This window comes from Pseudochaenichthys georgianus, chromosome 20 (assembly GCF_902827115.2).
Source record: "Pseudochaenichthys georgianus chromosome 20, fPseGeo1.2, whole genome shotgun sequence".
NCBI classification, from domain to species: Eukaryota; Metazoa; Chordata; class Actinopteri; order Perciformes; family Channichthyidae; genus Pseudochaenichthys; species Pseudochaenichthys georgianus.
The window spans coordinates 13,031,077-13,055,173 of NC_047522.1; the positions used below are offsets into that span (position 1 = coordinate 13,031,077).

Below are 24,097 nucleotides of genomic sequence, written 5' to 3' on the forward strand. Positions count from 1 at the left end.
TTGAAATGTTTAGGGCAAACCCACCTTTGACTTTTACGTCTACATTCTGCCGTAGCCAGGGGTAGATACCATACGAGGACAAGTCTTCAGGGATCGAGTTCTCCTTTAACCAACCGCCACACGAGAAACTATAGAAATCCTCGCAGGGGTTAACAGACCGATCTATTTTACTGAGTACAGACCCCGCTACAAGAAGGAAGAAAAACTAAAGTTAGTGAGTCTAAATAGAAACTTTTCAGTTACAACTTGAATATATCATGCTCAAACAGTGACTGTTTACAAGAACTCCTCACCTGCTTCGATGCATTCTGGGGTCAGACAGAACTCTTCCTTTTGACTAGATTTTTGAGAAACTGAGGAAAACAAAAGAGTTGAGGATTAAGCTTGAGAACTGTAAACAGTGTTTGTATAGAGATAGTTATTTAATGCTTTGTGGCCGTTAATCAATGTAGGGATGTTAAATACTTTGCTTAACAGAACCTCAAACCTCGATTTTTAGCTAACATTCAGAATAACAATACATTTCCAGGAGTGTTTGTATTAATAGAGCTGGAAAACCCAACCCAGTCTCATAAAAAAACGTGTAATAACTACGTTGGTCCACAACGTAGGACGTAGTATTTCTACGAAAACGCCTCTGAAATTGTAAAATGCCTACGTTTTTTTTCACCATTCATTCCAATGGCTGGCGTCTATGTCACGTGATCTTCACATTTCTCCCTGCAGAAAAAAAAAACATGGCCGACATTCGTTTTATTCTCGGTGGAAAATGCCTATTTTAAGGTTAGTTTGGCGATTAAAATGCCCTTTGATGTCATTTGATGCGAGAAATATGAGTTGTTATTTCAGATTATGTGTGCAGTGGATGTACATGATCTTTAGTTTGCTAGTTATTACGAAGATTACTTCAAGAAATTGTGTCTATACAACGTTTTCATTGTTACCAAGGTGGTTGCTAGGGACGCTGCTATCGATATTATTTCTGTTATGTTGGGTAAAATGGTGTTATCTTTATTGCTACCCCCTTCCCCGCCAATGTATAGTGTTGGTCCACAGTGCAAACGTATTAGTTTAACAAAATCTGCATCTAAAATTGTGGCATAGTGTGGTGCCGAGAGATGGGAGTCGGAGGCGGGGCATCAAAGGTACAAGCTAGACTTTTATTTAGCATCTCAAAACACATGTAAACAGCTTCATGCCCGGGAAGCGAAGACCGGCGGAGACAGGAAGTCCGGCTCACTAAAATGTCCGTGCAGAACAATACCCTAACCCATAGATCCGTGGGTGAATAATGTCAATCACCACAATAGATACGTTATTTTCCCCTGTGCAATTCTCCATTTACTCAACAATAACACATAATTATCCTTGTGTTTATTTATTTGTTTGATTAATAAACACAAGTTGGAGTCCGTCAGGACCGAGGGTCGGAGCAGCTCATTTGCTTTACAGAATATTACACCCGGAAGTAAGTATTCTCTCCGCTTCGCTTGAGCAACCCCGTGATAGTCCTCAAGCTCTGTGATTGGAGAGTGTGCAGAGCGTCGAACAGCACTTCAAATGGGATGGAACCACTGCAGACTGTCCAAAACTGGATTTGAACGGGTCCACCGCGTCCCCCCCTCCCCCACCCCGTCCCCAGAACTACACATGCTGGCTATTGTGTGTTTCGCAACATGTTCTCTATCTATGGCACATCTGGGAGTTGTAGTTTTAAAAGACGTTTTCATATTTCCCATAATAAGAAGTTGCCAGTATTAAACTGTGTACATCCCTGGAGGTTTAGGGGATAGGAAACACTCAAATTTAAAACATATAATTAATAAATGGGTGAAAATTGCTTGTGCCCAGCATTAATATATACCCACACGACAGCTAAGGTCAGAAGAGCTTTATTTAACAGCTGGTCTTATGTCTGTGACCATAAGATCAATGTTGTTCATTGATGAGCCTGAAACATGCACTTGTCAAGGTTCAGAGGCACATTGTGCAAATATGGCAGTAGCCATCGATCATCAAGATAAGATATACTTTATTGATCCCAAGTTGTAAACATTTGCGTTACATCAGCATGTGTATAGTTGTAAATATGCAGTGGTGTTTATTTGTAAATCATTTAGTATAATCACACAAATTCTGTGTTTTATATTTAATAATTCTGTGTTCTTTATTTATTGATTGTTCAATACCTGACAAGGTCGGAGATGAACAACTTTGGTCACAGGTTCCTCAACAGTACATCACAAGACATCTTTCAATATGTGTACCTCCACCATTAAATTGTCATATTCTGCACATTTCTTATACTATCTACATACATCTTATAAGAGTATAATACATATGTATAATATCAGTTAAAATAAGTGCTTCAACATAGTTAACATTGCTGGAAGAATGCACAAATATTGATAGATGTCTTGTAATGCACTGTTGAGGAACCTGCGTAACATTGCATAACTACACCATAGTTGTGTAGGCCTATATGATATGTCAATAAACCTTAGAAAATCTTGAAATCTTGAAAGGGATGTGCAAAATAGTCATTATATACAGTCTTTACTTAACTATTAGTAGAGAATAACGAGTAATGAACATACTTTATAGGGATTCTATTAATATCTAATAATAAAAATAATGAAATTCAATAACATGCTTTAACCACTAGGTGTCCCTTTATATCAGCTGTGCACCTTTATGGTGTAAATACAGCCTATCTACCAATTGGATCAAATATAAAAGTCCGCCGAATTAGTGTTGATACTGCAAGGAGACGCATTGTGTGAAAAGAAATGTAAGATGTTGTTTAATTGTTGATATATTTATGATCCACGTCACGTTTCCAGTGTTGGCGGCAGTTCCTCATGTTTGTCTAGAAGTCTTCTCATCAGGGCTCTATAAATACCGAACTACGGCAGATATGTAATATTTAATGCAGCCGAACCGTGTATTACAATGCCGTTATGTGATGACTTTCAAAGAGAAAAGCAAGTACACTCGGAATAAAGTGTTTTCGGTCTGTTTCCGGTATTTGTTAATGACGATGTGCTGTGAGATGTGAGACTGGAATTGTACAGGGGAAAATAACGTTTCTGCACCATTTTAGATGCAGATTTTGTTAAACTAATACGTTTGCGCTGTGGACCAACACTATACTTTGCCGGGGAAGGGGGTAGCAATAAAGATAACACCATTAAACAGTTACACAACATAACAGAAATAATATCGATAGCAGCGTCCCTAGCAACCACCTTGGTAACAATGAAAACGTTGTATAGACACCATTTCCTGAAGTAATCTTCGTAATCTGCACACATAATCTGAAATAACAACTCATATTTCTCGCATCAAATGACATCAAAACGCATTTTAATGGCCAAAGTAACTTTAAATAGGCCTTTTACACCGAGAATAAAACGAAGTTCGGCCATGTTTTTCTTTTTCTGCAGGGAGAAATGTGAAGATCACGTGACATAGACGCCAGCCATTGGAATGAATGGTGAACAAAAACGTAGGGATCTTACAATTTCAGAGGCATTTTCGTAGAAATACTACGTCCTACGTTGTGGACCAACGTAGTTATTACACGTTTTTGTGTGAGACTGGGTTGGAAAACCAGGAACACATGATGTCTACAAAGCACAAGTCATAAAATATAACTTAACAAATGTTTCCTTCTTTCTCCACCAGTGTGATAACTTTGTCAAGTAAGAAATGTACTAAAGATCATGGAATGCAGTTGAAAGCTTAGAAAGTTGACGTGAGTTTGAAACCCAGGTGGACCCATGGATCTCTGGATCTTAGGCCCCATCCACACGGAGACGATATCAGTTGAATCCGCCAACGTTCTCTATCGTATAGACAGTTCGTCCACACAAGGCCGAAACGGAAACGCGGATTCGGAGCCCAAATACGATACACTGTGACAACGGCACCCAAAGTGGGTAGGTCTGAGGACGAAACGCTTGTGGCTCCGTGTGTACGCCCTATACGATCATTTCCTGAAAACGATGATGCCATAGCCCCGCCTCTCCCCACCACCGTCCGCCCGAGACCCCCACAATGAACTCTGCCTTGCCCCCAGGCCGTCCGCCCGAGACCCCTTCCTGGTCCTCCGCTGTGCCCCTGGGCTGTCAGCCCAAACCCATCCTCCAGACCCCCTCCACCCACCCTTGTGGCCCTAGTTTTGTGCCCTAGATTTACTGTCATGTACGGAGCCCCAAAGGGTCATGAAAAAAGAAAAGAAAAAGGTAAAAGTCTTTCATGACCCTTTATGGGCTCCGTAGTCATGCCTTGAGTCACAAGCAAATATTGAGTAATGTCCAACATACATATACTTGAGCCTCAGTTCTGCACACAATTCCAAACAAAGCAATCAGAATGCAGGAATAACACAGAAAATAGCCAGCCATTGTTTAACTTGTGGTGTAACCAGAGGTTTAACCATTCTCCTGCTTTCTTAGAAGGTGAACAAAGGCCTGCTTCTCTGACCTCTCAGTAGAAACCTCTGTTATGTGCTTTGAGGGCAAGGCAGTAAAAAGATGTGAAGTGAGTGGACAGATTTAGAAACCAAATCCCCGATGTGGAACGTTGCAGATCTGCCTCAATGTCTGACCTCAGAGGTTGACTGCCCCTGCTTGTGAGAGTCACTTCATGTTGTGCCCACGCACACTATAACAACTTCAACTCAGCATGACCTACTTGCCCTTAAACAACCTCAAACACAGCTTTGTCCGACACATATAGCCTAGGGTTTAAACACACACAGATGTCTAAGGTACCGGTGTCACTGCTAATACCAACCTCATGTTATTACTTAAACACCAAACATGTACACAACAATATTTAAGAAGCACACTCTATGAACTTATTAAAAAGTAAAAAATCCAGCACTTGTCATTCCAGTGTCTGGTGATTCGCATGGCTGCAGATCAGAGGAGGGATTCCATTACAGTGGGAGTGTGCTACTGCATACAGAGGCACATAACATAATTATACATCAATGCCACCACACAAATGTGGGCTTCCCTCAATAACAAGAAAAACAATACTTATATGTACCCCACCCCAGTTTCAACCCCTCCCAACCAGGACCATTATGGGATTAGTTTTGTTTCATAAAGATAAAGCAACACTTTCTCAGAATCAAACCAAAATTAAGAGTTTAAGAGAAAAAAAACGGAGTCAAGCAAAATACATTTAATTAAAAAAAAAAAAACTATAAGTTGCAAACAAATCATTTGTGTAATCATGTAAACTATAAGTCTTTTTTCTTTGTTTTAACATATATTTTGTTTGCAGTTCTCTTTGTTTCTTTCTCAATGATCAGACTTTTGTTCTCGCTGCAGCTTTCTCATTTGTGCTCCCTCATTTTTTGTTTTCAATTCTGACACAAACGTCCCAGGTAGGCGGGACTTTCAAGGGTGCGTCCCCATTGGCTACTCAGTTTTTCAGTTACAGCCCAGTCCTCCAGCGATTGTACAGTGCAGGCAGCTGCGGTGCGGTAGCTGAGCGTGGATAGAACACCCCCAGAAGAACCAGCATTTCAATTATTATAATACTACAAGTGAAAATATATGTAAGTAAATATTGATCATTTGTGTTTTTTGTGCTGTAGTATACGGTCTGTTTCTTTATTGTGTTAGTTAAGTGAGAAGCAAAGAAAAGAAAACTTTAGATCCATAACAATGCAAGCTAAGTAGCCTACAAAGCGAGCAGTGAGTGAGCGTTCAGACACCGGCGCACACACTCAAACGGACTCCTGTGCCTGACTCTACCAACAGGCTTTTATAATTCTGTTTAGATATGCAAGTATAAACCATGATAGCTTATTTTATTAAAACACTAATTTGATGTGAAAATCAATGGAGGCTGAGTTTACTACTTCTCTTTGTAGGAAAACCTACCGTCCATGACTGCCCCTGAGCTGTGTTTTATTTGTTAACTTCATATTTTTCATTTGCTAAAACATTTATTTTCCTCTAACAGTGTGGATCATTGAGACAGCGTGGTGTCCAGAGGTCTTATCCCGTTTCCCACTTCCTCTGAGGGGACAGTACGGAGCATGAAGAAAGACCTGCCATCTTCATCCACGCTGGGCGTTGCTGTTATCACTTGCTCAGTGTCATTTCATTTGACCTAATCTCCTTACATATACATTTAATATATTTTATTATTATCCACCTTTTTGTTTTATGTGCTTTTATTTAAAACATTCTTTGAGACTTAATCTTCTGGTTAAAATGTCAATAAATGTAATTTGTATAATCACTCTTTTGTCTTTATTCTACATAAAAATGGTTCCATTCAAATCGGTTGATTATTCAGATCTAGGAATAGTATGTAGAGTTTTGAATGCTAAATGTATATCATTTTCTCTCAGGATATAGAATGAGACAACACAGTTTGTATCCATTGTGTATGAGATACATCATTCAAATAACAAAAATGGACCCACCTTTGTTTTATTATTAGATGCTCAGAGCAACAGACCCTATCACAAATATTAAGTGAGATTGCGTCTGACATGAACAATCTCCTTCTGTGTGATACACAGGGACCCCATTTTTTAAGGAATACATAGGAAACGCCTAATTTACTTTTTTTGTAAATTGACGTAGCATTTCACAATTCTGTTTTCATACAGATTCAACATACGTAAGTTACAAAGTCAAAATGAGTTTAAAGGTGCTGGATAACAATTTAGATCAGGGGTGTCAAACTCAATTTCATCACGGGCCACATTAAAGGGCCGGTTGTAACTTTAAGACTATATAAATATTAGGGCTGTCAAGTTAACGCGTTAATAACGCGTTAATAACGCGTTAATAACGCGTTAACGCAAAAAAAAATTAACGCCACTAATTATTTTAACGCGATTAACGCATGTGTATTTTTTTTCCTCGGCCGCTCCGTAGTTTCAGAGCGCATCGAGTTTAAAATACCATCTACAAGCTGATGCTGCTGACAGCCCCGCTCCTGCCGCCCGCTTGTGGCAGAGCACACTTCCACGCTCACCGGCAGGCACCGACTGGCCATCGGGAGGACCGGGAGGGTGTGTGTATGTGTGGCCCGAGCGAGCGAGAGAGAGACCTTACGTGCATTACCGTACCGCAGTGTGAACGCGGCTATTGTTGTTGTTAGCATCGGGTGCTAGCTAGCTGCGCTAACGGATATAAGGAGCTGTTTAAATGAAAACAGAGGAGCGCCCTATCCACACAACTGCGCTGAGCACTTGACTTTATGCAGGAAGCCAGACAGCGGGACATTGTACGAGAAGTCAGCACACTCATGATTGCAGCAACATGATTGCAGCGTCCAGGCAGCTCCCGTTCGAGCATATGCCTTGAGTTGCACATAGCTCCAACGATCACACTCTCTCTCTCTCTCTCACACACACACACACACACACACACACACACACACACACACACACACACACACACACACACACACACACACACACACACACACACACACACACACACACACACACACACACACACACACACACACACACACACACACACACACACACACACACACACACACACACACACACACACACACACACCATTTGTATTGTATGAGAGAGGTTCCAGGTTGAATTGAGGCGAATATTTGTAATGTTCAGAGGTTGTTGTGTTTAATATTCATGAGAATATTTGTCATTGTTCAAATGATAATAAACATTAGCATAAAGCATATTTGTCCACTCATATGTTGATAAGAGTATTAAAAACTTGAAAAATATTCCTCTATGGTACATTTAGAACAGATAAAAAATGTGCGATTAATTTGCGATTAATCGCAATTAACTATGGACAATCATGCGATTAATCGCGATTAAATATTTTAATCGACTGACGGCCCTAATAAATATATATATACATGTATAAATATATATAACAATTTGATGTATTATATTACATTATTGCCTATGCATTGGATTATTATTGAATAGGGTAATAACTCTCTGAAGAACCAGCACCTTACCGTGGTAGAGAGGTTTGTGTGCCCTGATGAACCTGGGGGCTGTGTTGTCTGGAACCTTGTGTTCCTGGTAGGGTCTCCCATGGCAAATTGGTCTCAGGCAAGGGGCCAGACTAAGATTGGTTCAAAAGACCTCATGAAAGAAACAACAAGAAGTGAGGATACCCGGCCCGGAGGAAGCCCGGGGTCCCCTTCTGGAGCCAGGCCCAGAAGGAGGACTCGTCGGCGAGCGTCTGGTGGCCGGGCTTGCCACGGAGCCCGGCCGGGCCCAGCCCGAAAAGGCAACGTGGGCAACACCTCCGCTTCTCCGTCCCGCGGGCCCACCACCTACGGGAAACATCGATGGGGTCGGGTGCGCTGCCAGAAGGGTGGCAGTGAAAGCGGAGGGTCTCGACGGACCAGACCCGGGCGGCAGAAGCTGGCTTTGGGGACGTGGAACGTCACCTCTCTGGGGGGGAAGGAGCCGGAGCTTGTGCGGGAGGTGGAGCGGTACCAGTTGGATCTGGTTGGGCTCACCTCTACGCACAGCGTCGGCTCTGGAACCTTACTTCTGGATAGGGGTTGGACTCTATTCTTCTCCGGAGTTGCTCAAGGTGTGAGGCGCCGGGCGGGTGTGGGGATACTCACAAGTCCCCGGTTAGGTGCTTCGTTGTTGGAGTTTACCCCAGTGGACGAGAGGGTCGCCTCCCTACGCCTGCGGGTTATGGGGGGGAAAACTCTGACTGTTGTGTGTGCTTATGCACCCAACAGCAGTTCAGAGTATTCGGCCTTCTTGGAGACCCTGGAAAGAGTCCTGTATGGGGCTCCTGAAGGGGACTCCTTAGTCTTGCTGGGAGACTTCAACGCACATGTGGGCAATGATGGAGACACTTGGAGGGGCGTGATTGGGAGGAACGGCCCCCCTGATCTGAACCGGAGTGGTGGTTTGTTACTGGACTTCTGTGCTAGTCATGGATTGGCCATAACAAACACCATGTTCGAACATAAGGATGCTCATAAGTGTACGTGGTACCAGAGCACCCTAGGCAGAAGGTCCATGATCGATTTCGTTATCGTATCATCGGACCTGAGGCCGTATGTTTTGGACACTCGGGTAAAGAGAGGGGCGGAGTTGTCAACTGATCACCATCTGGTGGTGAGTTGGGTCGAGTGGCGGGGGAAGCCTCTGGATAGACCTGGTAAGCCCAAACGTGTAGTTCGGGTGAACTGGGAACGTCTGGAGGAGGCCCAAGTTCAGGAGGCCTTCAACTCACACCTCCGGCGGAGCTTTTCGGGCATTCCTGTGGAGGTTGGGGACATTGAACCAGAGTGGTCGGTGTTCAAAGCCTCTATTGCCGAAGCCGCGGTGGGGAGCTGTGGTCTCAAGGTCCTAGGTGCCTCAAGGGGCGGTAACCCTCGAACCTCCTGGTGGACACCGGTGGTCAGGGAAGCCGTCCGACTGAAGAAGGAGGCCTTCAGGGATTTGTTATCCCGGGGGACTCCTGAGGCAGTTGCAAGGTACCGACAGGCCCGAAGGGCAGCAGCCTCATCCGTGGCCGAGGCAAAGCAGCGGGTGTGGGAGAAGTTCGGAGAAGACATGGAGAAGGACTTTCGGGCGGCACCAAAGTTGTTCTGGAAAACTGTCCGACACCTCAGGAGGGGGAAGCAGGGAACCATCCAAGCTGTGTACAGTAAGGATGGGACGTTGTTGACCTCAACTGATGGAGTGTTGGGGCGTTGGAAGGAACACTTTGAGGAACTCCTGAACCCGACAACTCCGCCCTCTATGTTAGAGGCAGAGCTGGAGTATGACGGGGGATCAACACCAATCTCCCGGTGGGAGGTCACTGAGGTCGTTAAACAACTCCACAGTGGCAAAGCCCCGGGGGTGGATGAGATCCGCCCGGAAATGCTGAAGGCTCTGGGTGTTGAGGGACTGTCATGGTTGACACGTCTCATCAACGTTGCGTGGAAGTCGGAAACAGTGCCGAAGGAGTGGCAGACCGGGGTGGTGGTCCCCCTTTTCAAAAAGGGGGATCAGAGGGTGTGTGCCAATTACAGAGGCATCACACTACTCAGCCTCCCCGGGAAAGTTTACTCCAAGGTACTTGAAAGGAGGGTCAGGCCGATTGTCGAACCTCAGATTGAGGAGGAACAATGCGGATTCCGTCCTGGTCGTGGAACGACGGATCAGCTTTTTACTCTCGCAAGGATCCTGGAGGGGGCCTGGGAGTACGCTTATCCGGTCTACATGTGTTTTGTAGACTTGGAGAAGGCGTATGACCGGGTTCCCAGGGAGTTACTGTGGGAGGTGCTGCGGGAGTATGGGGTGAGGGGGTCTCTACTCAGGGCCATCCAATCTCTGTACTCCCAAAGCGAGAGCTGTGTCCGGGTCCTCGGCAGTAAGTCGGACCCATTTCCGGTGAGGGTTGGCCTCCGCCAGGGCTGCGCTTTGTCACCAATCCTGTTTGTAATATACATGGATCGGATTTCGAGGCGTAGTCGTGGGGGGGGGGGTCTGCAGTTCGGTGGAGTAAGGATTGCACCACTGCTTTTTGCAGATGATGTGGTTCTGATGGCTTCATCGGTCTGCGACCTTCAGCACTCACTGGATCGGTTCGCAACCGAGTGTGAAGCGGCTGGGATGAGGATCAGCACCTCCAAATCTGAGGCCATGGTTCTCAGCAGGAAACCGATGGACTGTCCACTCCAAGTAGGGAATGAGTCCTTACCCCAAGTGAAGGAGTTCAAGTATCTCGGGGTCTTGTTCTCGAGTGAGGGAACAATGGAGCGCGAGATGGGCCGGAGAATCGGAGCAGCGGGAGCGGTATTGCAGTCGCTTTACCGCACCGTTGTGACGAAAAGGGAGCTGAGTCAGAAGGCAAAGCTCTCTGTCTACCGGGCCATTTTCGTTCCTACCCTCACCTATGGTCATGAAGGATGGGTCATGACCGAAAGAACGAGATCGCGGATACAAGCGGCCGAGATGGGTTTCCTCCGCCGGGTGGCTGGTGTCTCCCTTAGAGATAAGGTGAGAAGTTCGGTCATCAGGGAGGGACTCGGAGTTGAGCCGCTCCTCCTTCGCGTCGAAAGAAGCCAGTTGAGGTGGTTCGGGCACCTAGTTAGGATGCCACCTGGGCGCCTCCCTAGGGAGGTGTTCCAGGCACGTCCAGCTGGGAAGAGACCAAGGGGTAGACCTAGGACCAGGTGGAGGGATTATATCTCTTCGCTGGCCTGGGAGCGCCTTGGGATCCCCCAGTCAGAGCTGGTTGATGTCGCCAGGGAAAAGAAAGTTTGGGGCTCTCTGCTGGAACTGCTACCCCCGCGACCCGACCACGGATAAGCGGGAGAAGATGGATGGATGGATGGATGGATGGTAATAACTTCATAATGAACTACGTCTGAAAGCAGAATTCTAGGGCAATTAATTGCAAATCTCTTCAGTGCGCATTTCACAAAATGAGATGCATTTTGGGACAATGCTTCTGTAAAGTGGCATGAAACCGTATAATAAACATATTATATTCCTTGCAAGCTCTTGCGGGCCACATAAAATGAAGTCGCGGGCTGGATTTGACCCCCGGGCCTTGAGTTTGACACCCCTGATTTAGATGGTATCTTCACATTTTTTGGACAGTTCAAAAAGCAAAAGTTTTACTAAGTTATTCATGCATTTAATTTCCACCTTTTTTAAGTTGGTTTAATGTACGCATCTTCAAGCTGTATATGTGAACTGTGTCTAGTATTCCAACACGTTCTCACTCCCAACCCGTCACATATTGACGGACCGTCAGGACCGTCAGGGCCCCTCCCCGTCACTCTATTACGTACAGGGTACCCCTTGGAAGTCAGTTTTCAACGGGCAGGGCGTCCCATAGACCTTCATAGACCTCCCATAGCGTTGATAATAGACGCCATGAGAACGCTCCCCGGCAAATGCTACCCCGACAGTCGGTTGTTATTGTCAATATTAATATAATAATTATTTATTTTGTAATAGTCACACTCGATTTTGCCGATTTTCTTGTTGCCCCAGCTGGTCGACACCTCTTTTAGCAGAAACAAAGGCTACATTAATGTATTAAATCAATGTTAATCCATGTGTGTGGTTGTGGAATTAATGGACGTGCCGTTGTGTGATTGCGCAACGCAATAATTTACAAACTCTTCAACTACAACCCTAATTATATTTTAAAACATTTTAGAAGGCCTCACGAAATACTTTAATGTAAATTTAAATGTGAAGGGATGTGTGTAATGTGGTGATTATTATTCACCCGCGGATCTATGGGTCTATGGGTATTGTTGCGCACAGACATAATAGTTAACCGGACTTCCTGTTGATGTGAAATCCGAAAAAAAATGTTTTAAATAAAATAATACTTTATTCCGAGTGTGCTTGCTTTTCTCTTTGAAGGTCATCACATAACGGCATTGTAATACACGGTTCGGCTGCATTAAATATTACATATCTGCCGTAGTTTGCTATTTATAGAGCCCTGGTGAGAAGACTTCTAGACAAACAGGAATAACTGCCGCCGAAACTGAATATGTGACGTGGATCATAAATGTTAGGGAAATAATTATCCTAGACTCCTAGATGTGACATACAGGACCAACCTTGACGTCTATTTATGTCCTTTAAGGACACAAGCTGCTTCAGCCAATAATGTTATTGTTCCCATTCTGTGACCGGTCAATACTAGGTCACAGATGGTCTTTGTTGTGGGTGCACTGGGACACTTCCTTCTTTGTTGTTTGTGGACTCCAGGGTATGACATATTCGAGGCCATAAGTGGCGGACGCAGGTAACTCAGTGTGCCCAAACTGTCTAAAGCTATCTTATCAAAACATGTTGATTACTCTCTGTGAAACCAGTTAAATGAGCTAGCAAGAGAGAGGCGCTCCAGAATTGACGTGGCAACTCTCCCGTGCAGTCAGACCGTGACTGCTGTGAATTGTGATGTGAATGCTCCGGCCGAAACTCCAAATAAATCATCAGTGGTTTGACATCAAAGCTCCTGCTCTACCTTGTCTCTTTCCTGAGTCGGTGACTCCCCGGCATTGCTACACAGAAGTTTCCTCAACAATAAATATATTAGCAATCAAACTAAATCTTCAATTTCTCTTCACACAATACGTCTCCTTGCAGTATCAATACTAATTCAGCTGACTTTTATATTTTATCCAATCGGTATATTGGTATATGTACACCATAACGGTGCACAGCTGATAGAAAGGGACACCTGGTGGTTAAAGCACGTTATTGAAATGTATTATTTGTATTATTAGATATTAATAGGAGACACAGACAGACAAACTAATAAGGCTTTATTTAAACATTAAAGAATACTTTAGGTTAAGGTCTTATTTTGAATAAGAAAAAAGCTTTGGGGGTATAAATATTAAGCCTGACAAAGTACTAATATATTGCTTTCCTGCAATGTTAACTACTGTATGTTTAAGCACTTATTTTAACTGATGTTATACATATGTATTATACTCTTATAAGATGTATGTAGATAGTATAAGAAATGTGCAGAATATGACAGTTTAATGGTGGAGGTATAGACACATATTGATAGATGTCTTGTAATGCACTGTTGAAGGAACCTGCGACCCAGGTTTTTCATCTCCGACCTTGTCAGATATTGAACAATCAATAGATAAAGAACACAGAATTTGTGTGATTATACTAAATGATTTACAAATAAACACCACTGCATATTTCCAACTGTTACACATGCTGATGTAACGCAAATGTTTCCAACTTAGGATCAATAAAGTATATCTTATCTCTTTCGACTCCACTTCGAGCGATATAATTACTAACAAAGCACTTATATACTAATAAAGGACTGGCTTATCTAAAGCCAGTTGAGTAGCACTTGAAATGTTTTAGCTCTATGAACCCGTTCAAATCCAGTTTTGGACAGTCTGCCGTGGTTCCATCCCATTTCAAGTGCTGTTCGACGCTCGGCGCACACTCAAACATCCAATCACAGAGCTTGAGGACTATCACAGGGTTTGTCAAGCGAAGCGGAGAGAATACTTACTTCGGGGTGTAAAATTCTCTAAAGCAACTACTATGAGCTGCTCCGACCCTCGGTCCTGACGGACTCCAACTTGTGTTTATTAGTCAAACAAATAAATAAACATAAGGATAATTATGTGTTATTGTTGAGTAAATAACAGTGTGTGGTTTAGAAAAGAATACAAAATTAGAAGGAAAAAACGATGAAACAATACAGATTTCAGTATTCTGAGCCCCTACTCTCCCCATAACTGACGGCAAAAGTCCTACATTATTCAATTAAAATAAAAAAGTAAAAACAATAAGTGTGGCTTGATATTGAGTAAGAAAAAGGTTGATAAACGCTGTGAGAATGGATCTGCGTAGAGCATTTCGCCATGATCCCAACCTCCTCTATTACCAACGTTCAGGGAGCTCTATGCAAGTCAATGGGACGCCCTGCCCGTTGAAAACTGACTTCCAAGGGGTATCCTGTACGTAATAGAGTGACGGGGAGGGGCCCTGACCGTCCGTCAATATGTGACGGGTTGGGAGTGAGAACGTGTTGAGTATTCAGGACTATGCTACGGAAACTCCCAGCAATTAACAGAAGCTTTTTTAGATTTGGCTGCATTGTTACATTCAGGTGCCGTAAGATTACCAAAAAACAGCAATTTGTCTGACCAAAACGTTTTTTATGGGCACTGCCCCCAATACATACACACAAACAGACACACACCCAAGCCATAACAGTTCCCTTCCTATTAGTTTCACATTCTGCAGGAGATAATACCCACAAAGTGTCAACATACACATTCTTTCCTCTTTTCCCAGAGTTCAACAGTCCCACAGTGCGTTATGTACAAGGTTCTGTATGTGGGCGTGTATGAAACCTTATATGAACCAAAAATAGTTTGACATAAGTAACCCACAAGCTCTCCACAAAACCTTTGCTCCCACCGACTTGCGTTATTTACAGTCTGCATTTACTATAATCTGAGAACAGTATGCCATGCATTCCTGTTTAATTCCTTACAACTATATTGCAGGTTGAAATAAAAATGTGTGTGGATCTGTGTGTGTGTGTGTGTTGGACTTACCCAGTATGAGTGCAAGCAGCAGAGCAGCACAAAGACACACACACATGGCCAGGGCTATCCTGTAGAGACGACTGTTGCCCCTCTCGGGTTTAACGCCCCCACCACTCAAACGCTCCACTTCCATAACTTACTTTTTGATATCACACACACTCACAGTCTCTGAAAATAGGGGAAACACTAAAAAAGATAAATGGATGAAAACCAGAAAGCAAAAATATCTGGCCAAAAAAGTGAATGGAGAACAATTAAATCCAAAGTTATATTAACATCTTGCTAAAATGAGACACTTTCTCTATGTAGTCTGGTGTCTTTCCAAATGTACCAGCAGACTTCATTAGTTTTCCGAGTCTTTCTCTCTGCTGCTATCTGTCTATCTGTAACTACTCTAACTTCACCCCAGCTTTTCAAACTGTCCCTCCCTTCATCACTCCTCATCACTCCTCCTCTCCCCTGACACTCCTCCCTTCCCTACCGTCATCCAGAACAGAGACCAGACTATCAATTAATAAAACAGTTAACTTAGACCAGAACACTATCTGTGTGTGTTACTGTGTTGCATTAGAGGCTGTAGACCTTGTTAAAAGCCTACATGTACAACATTTATCAGATAAGACAGTCGACCAGAGCAATATTTGACTCACACACACATACAGGACACTGATTAGCGATTGCAATCAATTAATCCGATGACATGGCCGCATGTAAAAACCCATCAGTATTTTTTTTCTCGAAAATAATCAGTAGTTTATTTGAATAGATAGACAGTGACGGTGATGACAGTGACACCAAAGTTCCTGATTGGTCCTGTAACCTCCTCTGCTGTGGTGAGAAACTTTTTTGCACATGCTCATTAGGGTTTGGTGCCCTCGGCCACAAAGTCCTTATATAGACATGACTTCCTGCGCTACTTTAAACACCCATTCATCAAGCAGACACTTCCACCACGATGCTATTGTTCACCATTGTGACTCCTAATCACTTGTGTCCTGTTTTTATTCGTATTGTTTAACATCTTAATTGGGACCCTTTGCTCTAGTTTTGATTGTCTCCATCAGTCAGTCGGTCCCACACTTTGGTAAAGACTGTAATATCTTATCGGATTTCCTTGACATTTTGTACATATAAACACAACAAGTAAGGACATTTGTGTTTGTTAGAGGTCTTGTTTCATCAGACTTCAATCATCCAATCCACCAAACAAGAGTCAACAGCAAAAAGCTGATTGGTATTGGCAGAGATTTTACAATGTTTTCATGGTAAAATGGTATGTTTACCACATACTCAGCTCTGCTGCTCATCCCACACATGCTTGTTCCTCACCAATGTGGCACTATTCCACTATGTGGAACTATATATTTATTTGTTGTTCCTTTCTTTTCTTTTCACTATATCTGTGAAGCGTCTTTGAGCACCTGTAAAAGCGCTAACAAAATACATCTATTATTATTAGGGCCCGAGCACGGAGCGCTAGGACCCCAACGGCGTCCTTGCACGAAGTGCGAGGAACCTATTGTTATTGGAGGAATTCTTCCTATTATTATTATTATTATTATATTAGTTGCCATCTTTCCTGTTTTTGAGGGCTTTAGGATGCTTCAAAAGTTGTATAATTTTGCACGGACGCCAGGACCGGTAAAAATTGCAACATTCTGGAGTCAATGGGTTAAATATTCCAACCTGCTCACTCGTGCCACCTATCAAAATCCCATTTCCGAATACATTTACAAAGTTGCACCGTAACTCTGAATGATCTGAAATTGTGCACACATATCCGGGTGGACCTGTTCTAAAAATAATCCTCTTGGACCCCTAAACTCCGCCTATTTAAAAAAAATAATTAGCATAATGTTCAAAACAGTGAAATAATCACTTAAATTTCAATTTTTAGTTTTTCGACACCAAACTTTGTATACAGCATTGGTGGAGGGTCAGACACATTACCAAAGAAAATGAGCATGTTCAGACGATAAATATTGCCACCATGAATCAAAACGTACTTGCAAAAAGGCGGGGCTTACAAATAAATGCTCATAAGTCATCAACAATGTATCCATATATCACACATTTTGGTGGATAGCTTCAGTCCGTCTTGGGGAATAGGCACAGGTACAGATCGCGTTCACACCGGAATAAGTCCCTGGGGGTGGATTAGGCAAATGAAGCCGCTGACGTCACTTCTTCTTCTTCTGCTTTGGGTTTACTGGCAGGCCACAAATAACTTCACGGCGTATACTGCCGCCCAAAGTCCCCGGCCCAAAGTCCCCGGAGTTGGGGACTGGCTTCGGTAGAAGCTAATGGGACTCTCAGCAGCTTCTACTGAAGCCTTCCGAGTAAATCGCCAGAACCTCCTCATCTCCACCGCTCCCATGTTTTATTTTGTGTTGCCATAAGTTAGTCTCTCTGCGTTTCTCCGCTGGGCTAATGCTAATAATGCTAATGCGAGGATAATAAAATGGCGGCTTCACAAAACTTTTTGGGAGTTTTACGGGGCGTAGTTTGCAATCCACCCAGCCAATCAGACATAGGAACCTTTTTCTCCCACGAAAGTCCCTGCTCTCTAGCAGGGACTTAAAAGGGGGTAAAAAGGTTCTCATGAACTAATTTTAGTACCGGCTCTTTTTGGTGTGAACGCGACAAAAGAGTTCTCATGAACTAAGTTCTCATGAACCTTTGTGGGAAAAGTACTGCGGTGTGAATGCGCCTATTGTACCCTCGGTTATAGCTCCTCCAGAGACTCCTCTCTCCTCTACATCAGTGTACCCTCGGTTACGGCTCCTCCAGAGAGACTCCTCTCTCCTCCCTCCTCTAAATCAGTGTATCCTCGGTTACGGCTCCTCCAGACAGCCTCCTCGATAATCGATCCTCGACGAGCCTTTAGAGAAATTTGTTTTCCTTCGAGACGGCGCGCCGACATCCGTTTCCGGGTCGCTGCCGGAGGACCTGGGAGTCTGGGACGCGAAAATTATAGAAATGAGAAACGGCTCATTTCCTAGGACTCGCGCGCGTCTGCTTGACGCCGGGACGACCGGCTGCCCTCCCCGACAGGCCCACAGACGCGAGGGCCCGCTCATCACTGCGCGCACACCTGCGACCGCAGTTTTAATTATTATTATTGGAAAGGTAAGAAAACAGGCTTTCCAACGGTATAAGATGTATTGCCATGAAGCATTGTTAGAACAAAGAAATAATCTATCAAACACAAATGTCCTTACTTTTTGTGTTAAGTTTATTACCATCAAAAGATAAATCCCACTTAATGTAGTCATCCTCTGACTTTTCCTCTAATTAGGTTAAAGTACCTCAATATCTAACAAAAAAAAAGATGAACATGATAAACATTACAACTGCCAAACATGAGGATGCTACGTCATTGAGAGCATGTTGGCGCTTATGTGACCATTCCTAAATATACAGCCACACAGAACAGCTAGCATGGCTGTGTAGACTCTTGGTCCTGTTAACACTGAAGAGTCCACAGAGTATATTCAAGGGCCCATCCCTTAACATGAAGCACAGTCAGAACATTCCTCCGTTCTGCCCTCTCCTCCCGATCGTCATCCTCCCATGTCTGTTTTCTCCAAACATCACTCCAGGCTGTCATTAGAGCAAGATAAGCAACTATAACACACATAAGCAAGGACACATAAGCAATCATTTCACATAGATTAGGGAAAGAAAATCAGCCTTCGAAATATCTTATTTGAACACAAACATACACACACGAAAGGCACCAACTCCTGCATGCAACATCCTCCCACCAGCGTCCGTAATTATTCAAAGATAAAGTCTCTAAAGTGGCCACGATGCTGAACCTGCTGACAGAGGTGTCTGCTGATCGTTGGTAAAAACACCTCCGTGGCTAAGCTGAAGGCCGTTCAGTGTTTATGTCTGTAGGAAACACCCTTCAAAATTATAATGTGTCATCTAACGCTCACAAACTCAGGAGATAATAGGTAATAATCTCCCTGAATATGCAACAGAAGAACTGCGGCCTGGAGCTGTTACTAAAAGTGTAGCATGTGTACTTTGTAATGAGCCAATATCACAAGGTGCGGTTTTCTGAAAGGAAAATCAGGCTACCTGCATGTTCCAAATGCAATTGGACAATAGTAATATAAATAAAAAATAAATATACAAAATAATTTACATAAAGATGAAACTGCACAGTATTGTTTTTAGCTTGAAAACTTTCTTAAACTTTTGAAAATGTATTTTGGTGTATTTAACACACAGTTCTGACCAAACTATAATATAGAAATATGGAAATGTGTTACTTTTATTAAGTAAGAATATAGCCTTCCATTGTCGTTATTTTTTCATACCGTGTACCAGTTTACAGTTATGTACAGGAGTTCAAGTTTTTAACAAATACATTTATAAACACTGAAGACTGCTTTTAACAAGTTCAATTGTTGCACCCTCAGGGTGTCAAGTTTCTAAATAATACTACAAAGCAATCTAGAGAAGTAAAAGGATAAATGGATTGAATTACAACACTCTAAAATGACTTAAATAAAAGCAGCCTTTTATTCCACAATTGTGACAAATCATATTCAAATTAATTTTCGTCAATGCCAGAGGGGCAAAGCAATTTTTTGGGGGATTTGAAACATGTTGGATATCACAAAACACGTTGGATATCACAAAACACTGTTGCAATTACACACCTGTGAGGAGCTAAATTAAATTAAATACTGTCACATGAATAATAGGTAGTACATTATTTCCACTAATGATGTGTAATAGACATTCAAACCGCCATGCATTTGCCAATAAGTGTAAGGCTTTTTTAAACTATACCCTTGTATTTGCATCTCTCCTCATGGACACATCACTGCAGCACATTGAGGTCGAACAGTGAGTTAAGAGGAACGTATGGCATTTTGGAATCAAACCTTTTCATAACCAAGACAGTTTTCTCCTCATACTTCAAAGACAACACAGATATTAACATTTGGACAGATTGTGCAGTGTTTGTAAACGGTCACATCGGACAGTGCTTTACGGCAAGTGCATTCTTTATTTGTATATATGTACTTTATGATTATATGGCGGCAAAAATGTGAAAACAAGTTGGTTATTGTTTTCCCTGTTGGTCCAGTAAAGCAGATGTTATGCTCAACAGTGTCCTGAAATTGGGCAGCACTGCTGGGTAATGCAGTCTGTTCACAGTTTAATGGTCCACACGTGTCAAAAACATCATGAGAGAACAACTCAGTCCACATGGGGATTCATTTAGTTTTTTGCCTTCCAGTGCGGCTCACCACTGTGGCTACCGTGCAGTGACCATCCACAGGCCCAGTGCCACGTTGGCTGCTAGCAGGGCGCTGCCTGCCAGCAGAAGGAAGAAACCAATCAGCTCACGCCTTTGACGGTCCGTTACCACAGTAACCAGCGTGGCCTCCAGCAGTGCATTCAGCATCCACTGACCGTCAAGAGCAAAGCACGGAACGGAGTTTACGACTGCTAAAGCTCCAGAGAGGGACACTACGTATCTGAGAGGCAAGAGGGTTAAGGGCAATGTTACAGTATTACGTTTGTAACCTTGGAAACACACATCACAGGCACACAAAACTAATATTTCCTCATGGTCTTTTAGGTAAATAATTTCACATCATTTTCATTAGAGGATGAAGTATGCATATGTGGTTTTGTTGAGATCATAATATCATTGTAGGACTTAAAAACACACAAAATGTACCTTTTGTGAGATTGTTTACCACTGATGTTAAAGTCAATGCTTTCTTTCATGCATACACTTTGCTGAGTCACAGTGTGTTTCTAGAAATATCTTAAAAAGGAAGAAAAACACAAGCAGCATCTCAAGCCATTGTTACCATTTATTATATTTCTATAAAATTATATAATAATTATAATAATAATATTCTAGAATGGTATAATTCTAGAAAGTAATGTTTAAGTTCTAGAATGTTAACATTCTATAAGTATTTTTAAATGGTAAGATTATACAACTCAGGGATGCAAACTCATCAGGTATGAAAAAGGTGACAAGGATCCGAGGCCCCCGACCCCACGGAATATCGGCTTTAAAATGAGGAATAACAGGATTGTAGCAGTCAGAACAACTAAAGCAGCAGTTAATAATAACAGAAACGCTAAAGAGTCACATCTAATAGAAATATATAAAAGCATTTATTTTAATTGTGTAGCAGTCAGTTTATAATTTTGGCAGCACTGTTGAGCATTTTGAAAATGTATTTTCATGCCTCTGTGCAAGGCTTAGTCTTTGTATCTGTATAGCCACTGGTGTAAAGTAACTAAGTTCATAAACTCAACAAGTACTATACATGGGTACAATTTTGAGATACTTGTACTTTATTTAAGTATTTCAATGTTTTGCTACTTTGTTCTTCTTCTCCACTACAGTTCAGAGGTAAATGGTGTACTTTTACTCCACTACATTTATGTAATACATTTGGCTACTTTACAGATGTGGAAGAATGATGTAAAATATAACCAAGTGTTAAACGGGATTGTTCCTACACTCTGGTACTTCTACTTTGACTCAAACCTGAGTACTTGTACTTTTACTCAAGTACAAGATTTGAGTACTTCTACTTTTACTAAAGTACAAGATCTGAGTACTTCTACTTTTACTCTAGTACATGATCTGAGTACTTCTACTTTTAATCAAGTACAATATAATAATAATAATCCTTATATTTATTATAGCGCTTTATCAATGACTCTCAAAGCGCTTTACAAATACACATTACACATACAGATCATACATGTAATGGTCATCTACTGTGGACAATACCCACAGGAGCAAATTCGGGTGAAGTGTCTTGCCCAAGGACACAACGGCCTGAAGCAGTGGGGCGGGAGCGGGTTTCGAACTGGAGTTCCCCAACGCCCCCTTGATCTGATGATCAAACGCACAGACCACTGCGCCACCCGTCCCGTCTGAGTACTTCTACGTTTACTCTAGTACAAGATCTGAGTACTTCTACTTGTACTCAAGAACAAGATCTATACTTATACCACCTCTGTTTATAGCCTATGAAAAAAACGATTAGAAGACGAAGGCTAAAGCTAACGTTAGCAGATAGTGACAATGTATGCTAGTTAGCCAGCTCAACGATAATATTGCGACAGAAAAACTTTTCAGTGCACATCACGCTCTGCTCTGATCACCAGGGGCCTCATTTATAAAGGGATATACGCTCAAAAAATGGCGTACGCCAGTTTCTATGCAATGTTTGCGATTTATAAAATACTAACTTGACGGGAAAACGTGCGGTCCTCCACGCAAACTCTAACCCATACGTACGCACTAAGCACAAAAACGGGAGAGACGAGAAACTGCTACACCGTTGGCAGAAGGAAGAATGGAGAGAAATATGTGGAAATAATACCATAAATAAAATGTTACCTCTCATTTATCATATGAATAATTCATTTTCAAACATTGATTAAAGCCAGTCTTAAAATGATTAAACAAACGCCTGTTTGAGACTCCTCAGTGCACACAAAAACATAACTTGGAGAAATAAATAAATACGGAAATGTTATTTAAAACCACCTCGAATATGTTGTGTTAATGTTATGAAATGTTTTCTCATAAATGATGTGGTTTTGCATTTCTATAGGTTGTACGAGCATGGTTTTATATACTACCATGTTTAATCATGTTTTATGCCGTTTGCTAAGACTTGATAAGTCACTCATAAAACACAGGAGGTATGGAAACAAAGAACACCATATGTGGTAAATTGTACAGCTAATATAACACAACACATTAGTTGTATTTCCTCTAACTGGTGGATATAGAGTTGCTGCAGTGGAGACGCTGCGCACAGCTGATCGACAGCTGGGACACAAACCACCAAATACGAAAACATAATTCAGATCCAGTCGTCATGACTCCACTCCGGAGGGATTCCCCGATCATTTATTACAGTTTCTAATCAAGGGGGTGTCTCCTGTCCCCGGTACAAACACACTGCCTGAGGAAGGCTATGTGTATTTTTTTTGTCATGAACCTTTTTCGGACCACTTATTTATTTATTTTGGTGACGATCCGACCTCCATGCTGCTACTGTGGTTCAAACGGCATCCACCAAACAATATGATTTATCTCGACCTCCCCAACATAACCAAAATCTGACACGGTGTGAGATGTCTTTTTTAGCTGTTCTGTCGTCATTTCCTGCGATCTTCTTCATAAAGTCAGTCAGAATGAATGAATGGGCGTTTCTTTGACTATTTATAGGCAAATATGGGCGTTACGTGAAGCCCGCAAAAGCTGCACCGCATTTCGAATCGATTGTGATTTATAAAGGGAAACCGGCGTAGGAAGTGCTGTACGCACTTTCCTCGCCGGTACGCAATGTTTGGTGAATCGGAAAATGTCAGAAAATGTCTGTACCTATTTTTTGGATTTCTACTACGTAAGCAACCTTCCCACGTGAATCCTACGCACTGCGTTATAAATGAGGCCCCTGAACGGCCCGTTCTAACAGCTGTTCACCAGCGGTGCAGTCTGTGCCACAGTGACTCCCGACCACACAGTTAATATTAACGAACGCACCCGTAGGTAATGTAGCTGCTGAAGCTAGACCATCATTGCGGCCGCAGATTACTCCGGGTCTCAGACCCCCCCCATACCCCAAAAACATTTTTATTGCAGATCTACATGAGTCACACACACGACCTATTTTGGATTCAAAACGGCGAATTTCGCCGAAAGGTGACAAGTTTGCATCCCTGATTTAAAATGATGAAATAATACAATACTTAAAATTAAAACTATTTAGTTTAAGTATCTACAATGTTACATTACCTTACAATATTGGAATGTAATGTTTAAGTTATGAAACGCTATTTAACATATAAACTTAAGAATCTACCATATAACAATTGTAGAATGTTCCAATTTTAGAATATTGAGATTATACGACGACAATGTTAAAGTTCTAAAATATTAACATTGAAAATATTTGGTTAAAGAACTACAATGTAACAGTTCTAGAATGTTAAGCTAAAGTACAAG

General features: G+C 42.4%; 2 protein-coding genes across 3 annotated transcripts in view; both read right to left on the reverse strand.

Annotated features, from left to right (window-relative positions):
• phex (phosphate regulating endopeptidase homolog, X-linked) overlaps positions 1–15,444 on the reverse strand; it is a 47,666-nt gene extending 32,222 nt beyond the window's left edge. Inside the window, exons 1-3 of the mRNA XM_034108842.2 lie at positions 15,082–15,444; positions 294–353; positions 25–186 (exon numbers count right to left, since the gene is read on the reverse strand). Of these exons, the coding sequence (XP_033964733.1) occupies positions 25–186; positions 294–353; positions 15,082–15,205 (346 nt within the window). The 5' untranslated portion in view covers positions 15,206–15,444. The remainder of the gene's footprint in view (positions 1–24; positions 187–293; positions 354–15,081) is intronic.
• Positions 15,445–19,439: 3,995 nt separating this feature from the next.
• Positions 19,440–24,097, reverse strand: part of mbtps2 (membrane-bound transcription factor peptidase, site 2) — a 28,703-nt gene continuing 24,045 nt past the window's right edge. For both annotated transcript variants that reach the window (XM_034108847.1, XM_071206932.1), the window contains one exon: positions 19,440–20,576. In XM_034108847.1, coding sequence (XP_033964738.1) covers positions 20,354–20,576 — 223 coding nt within the window. In that variant the 3' untranslated portion in view covers positions 19,440–20,353. The remainder of the gene's footprint in view (positions 20,577–24,097) is intronic.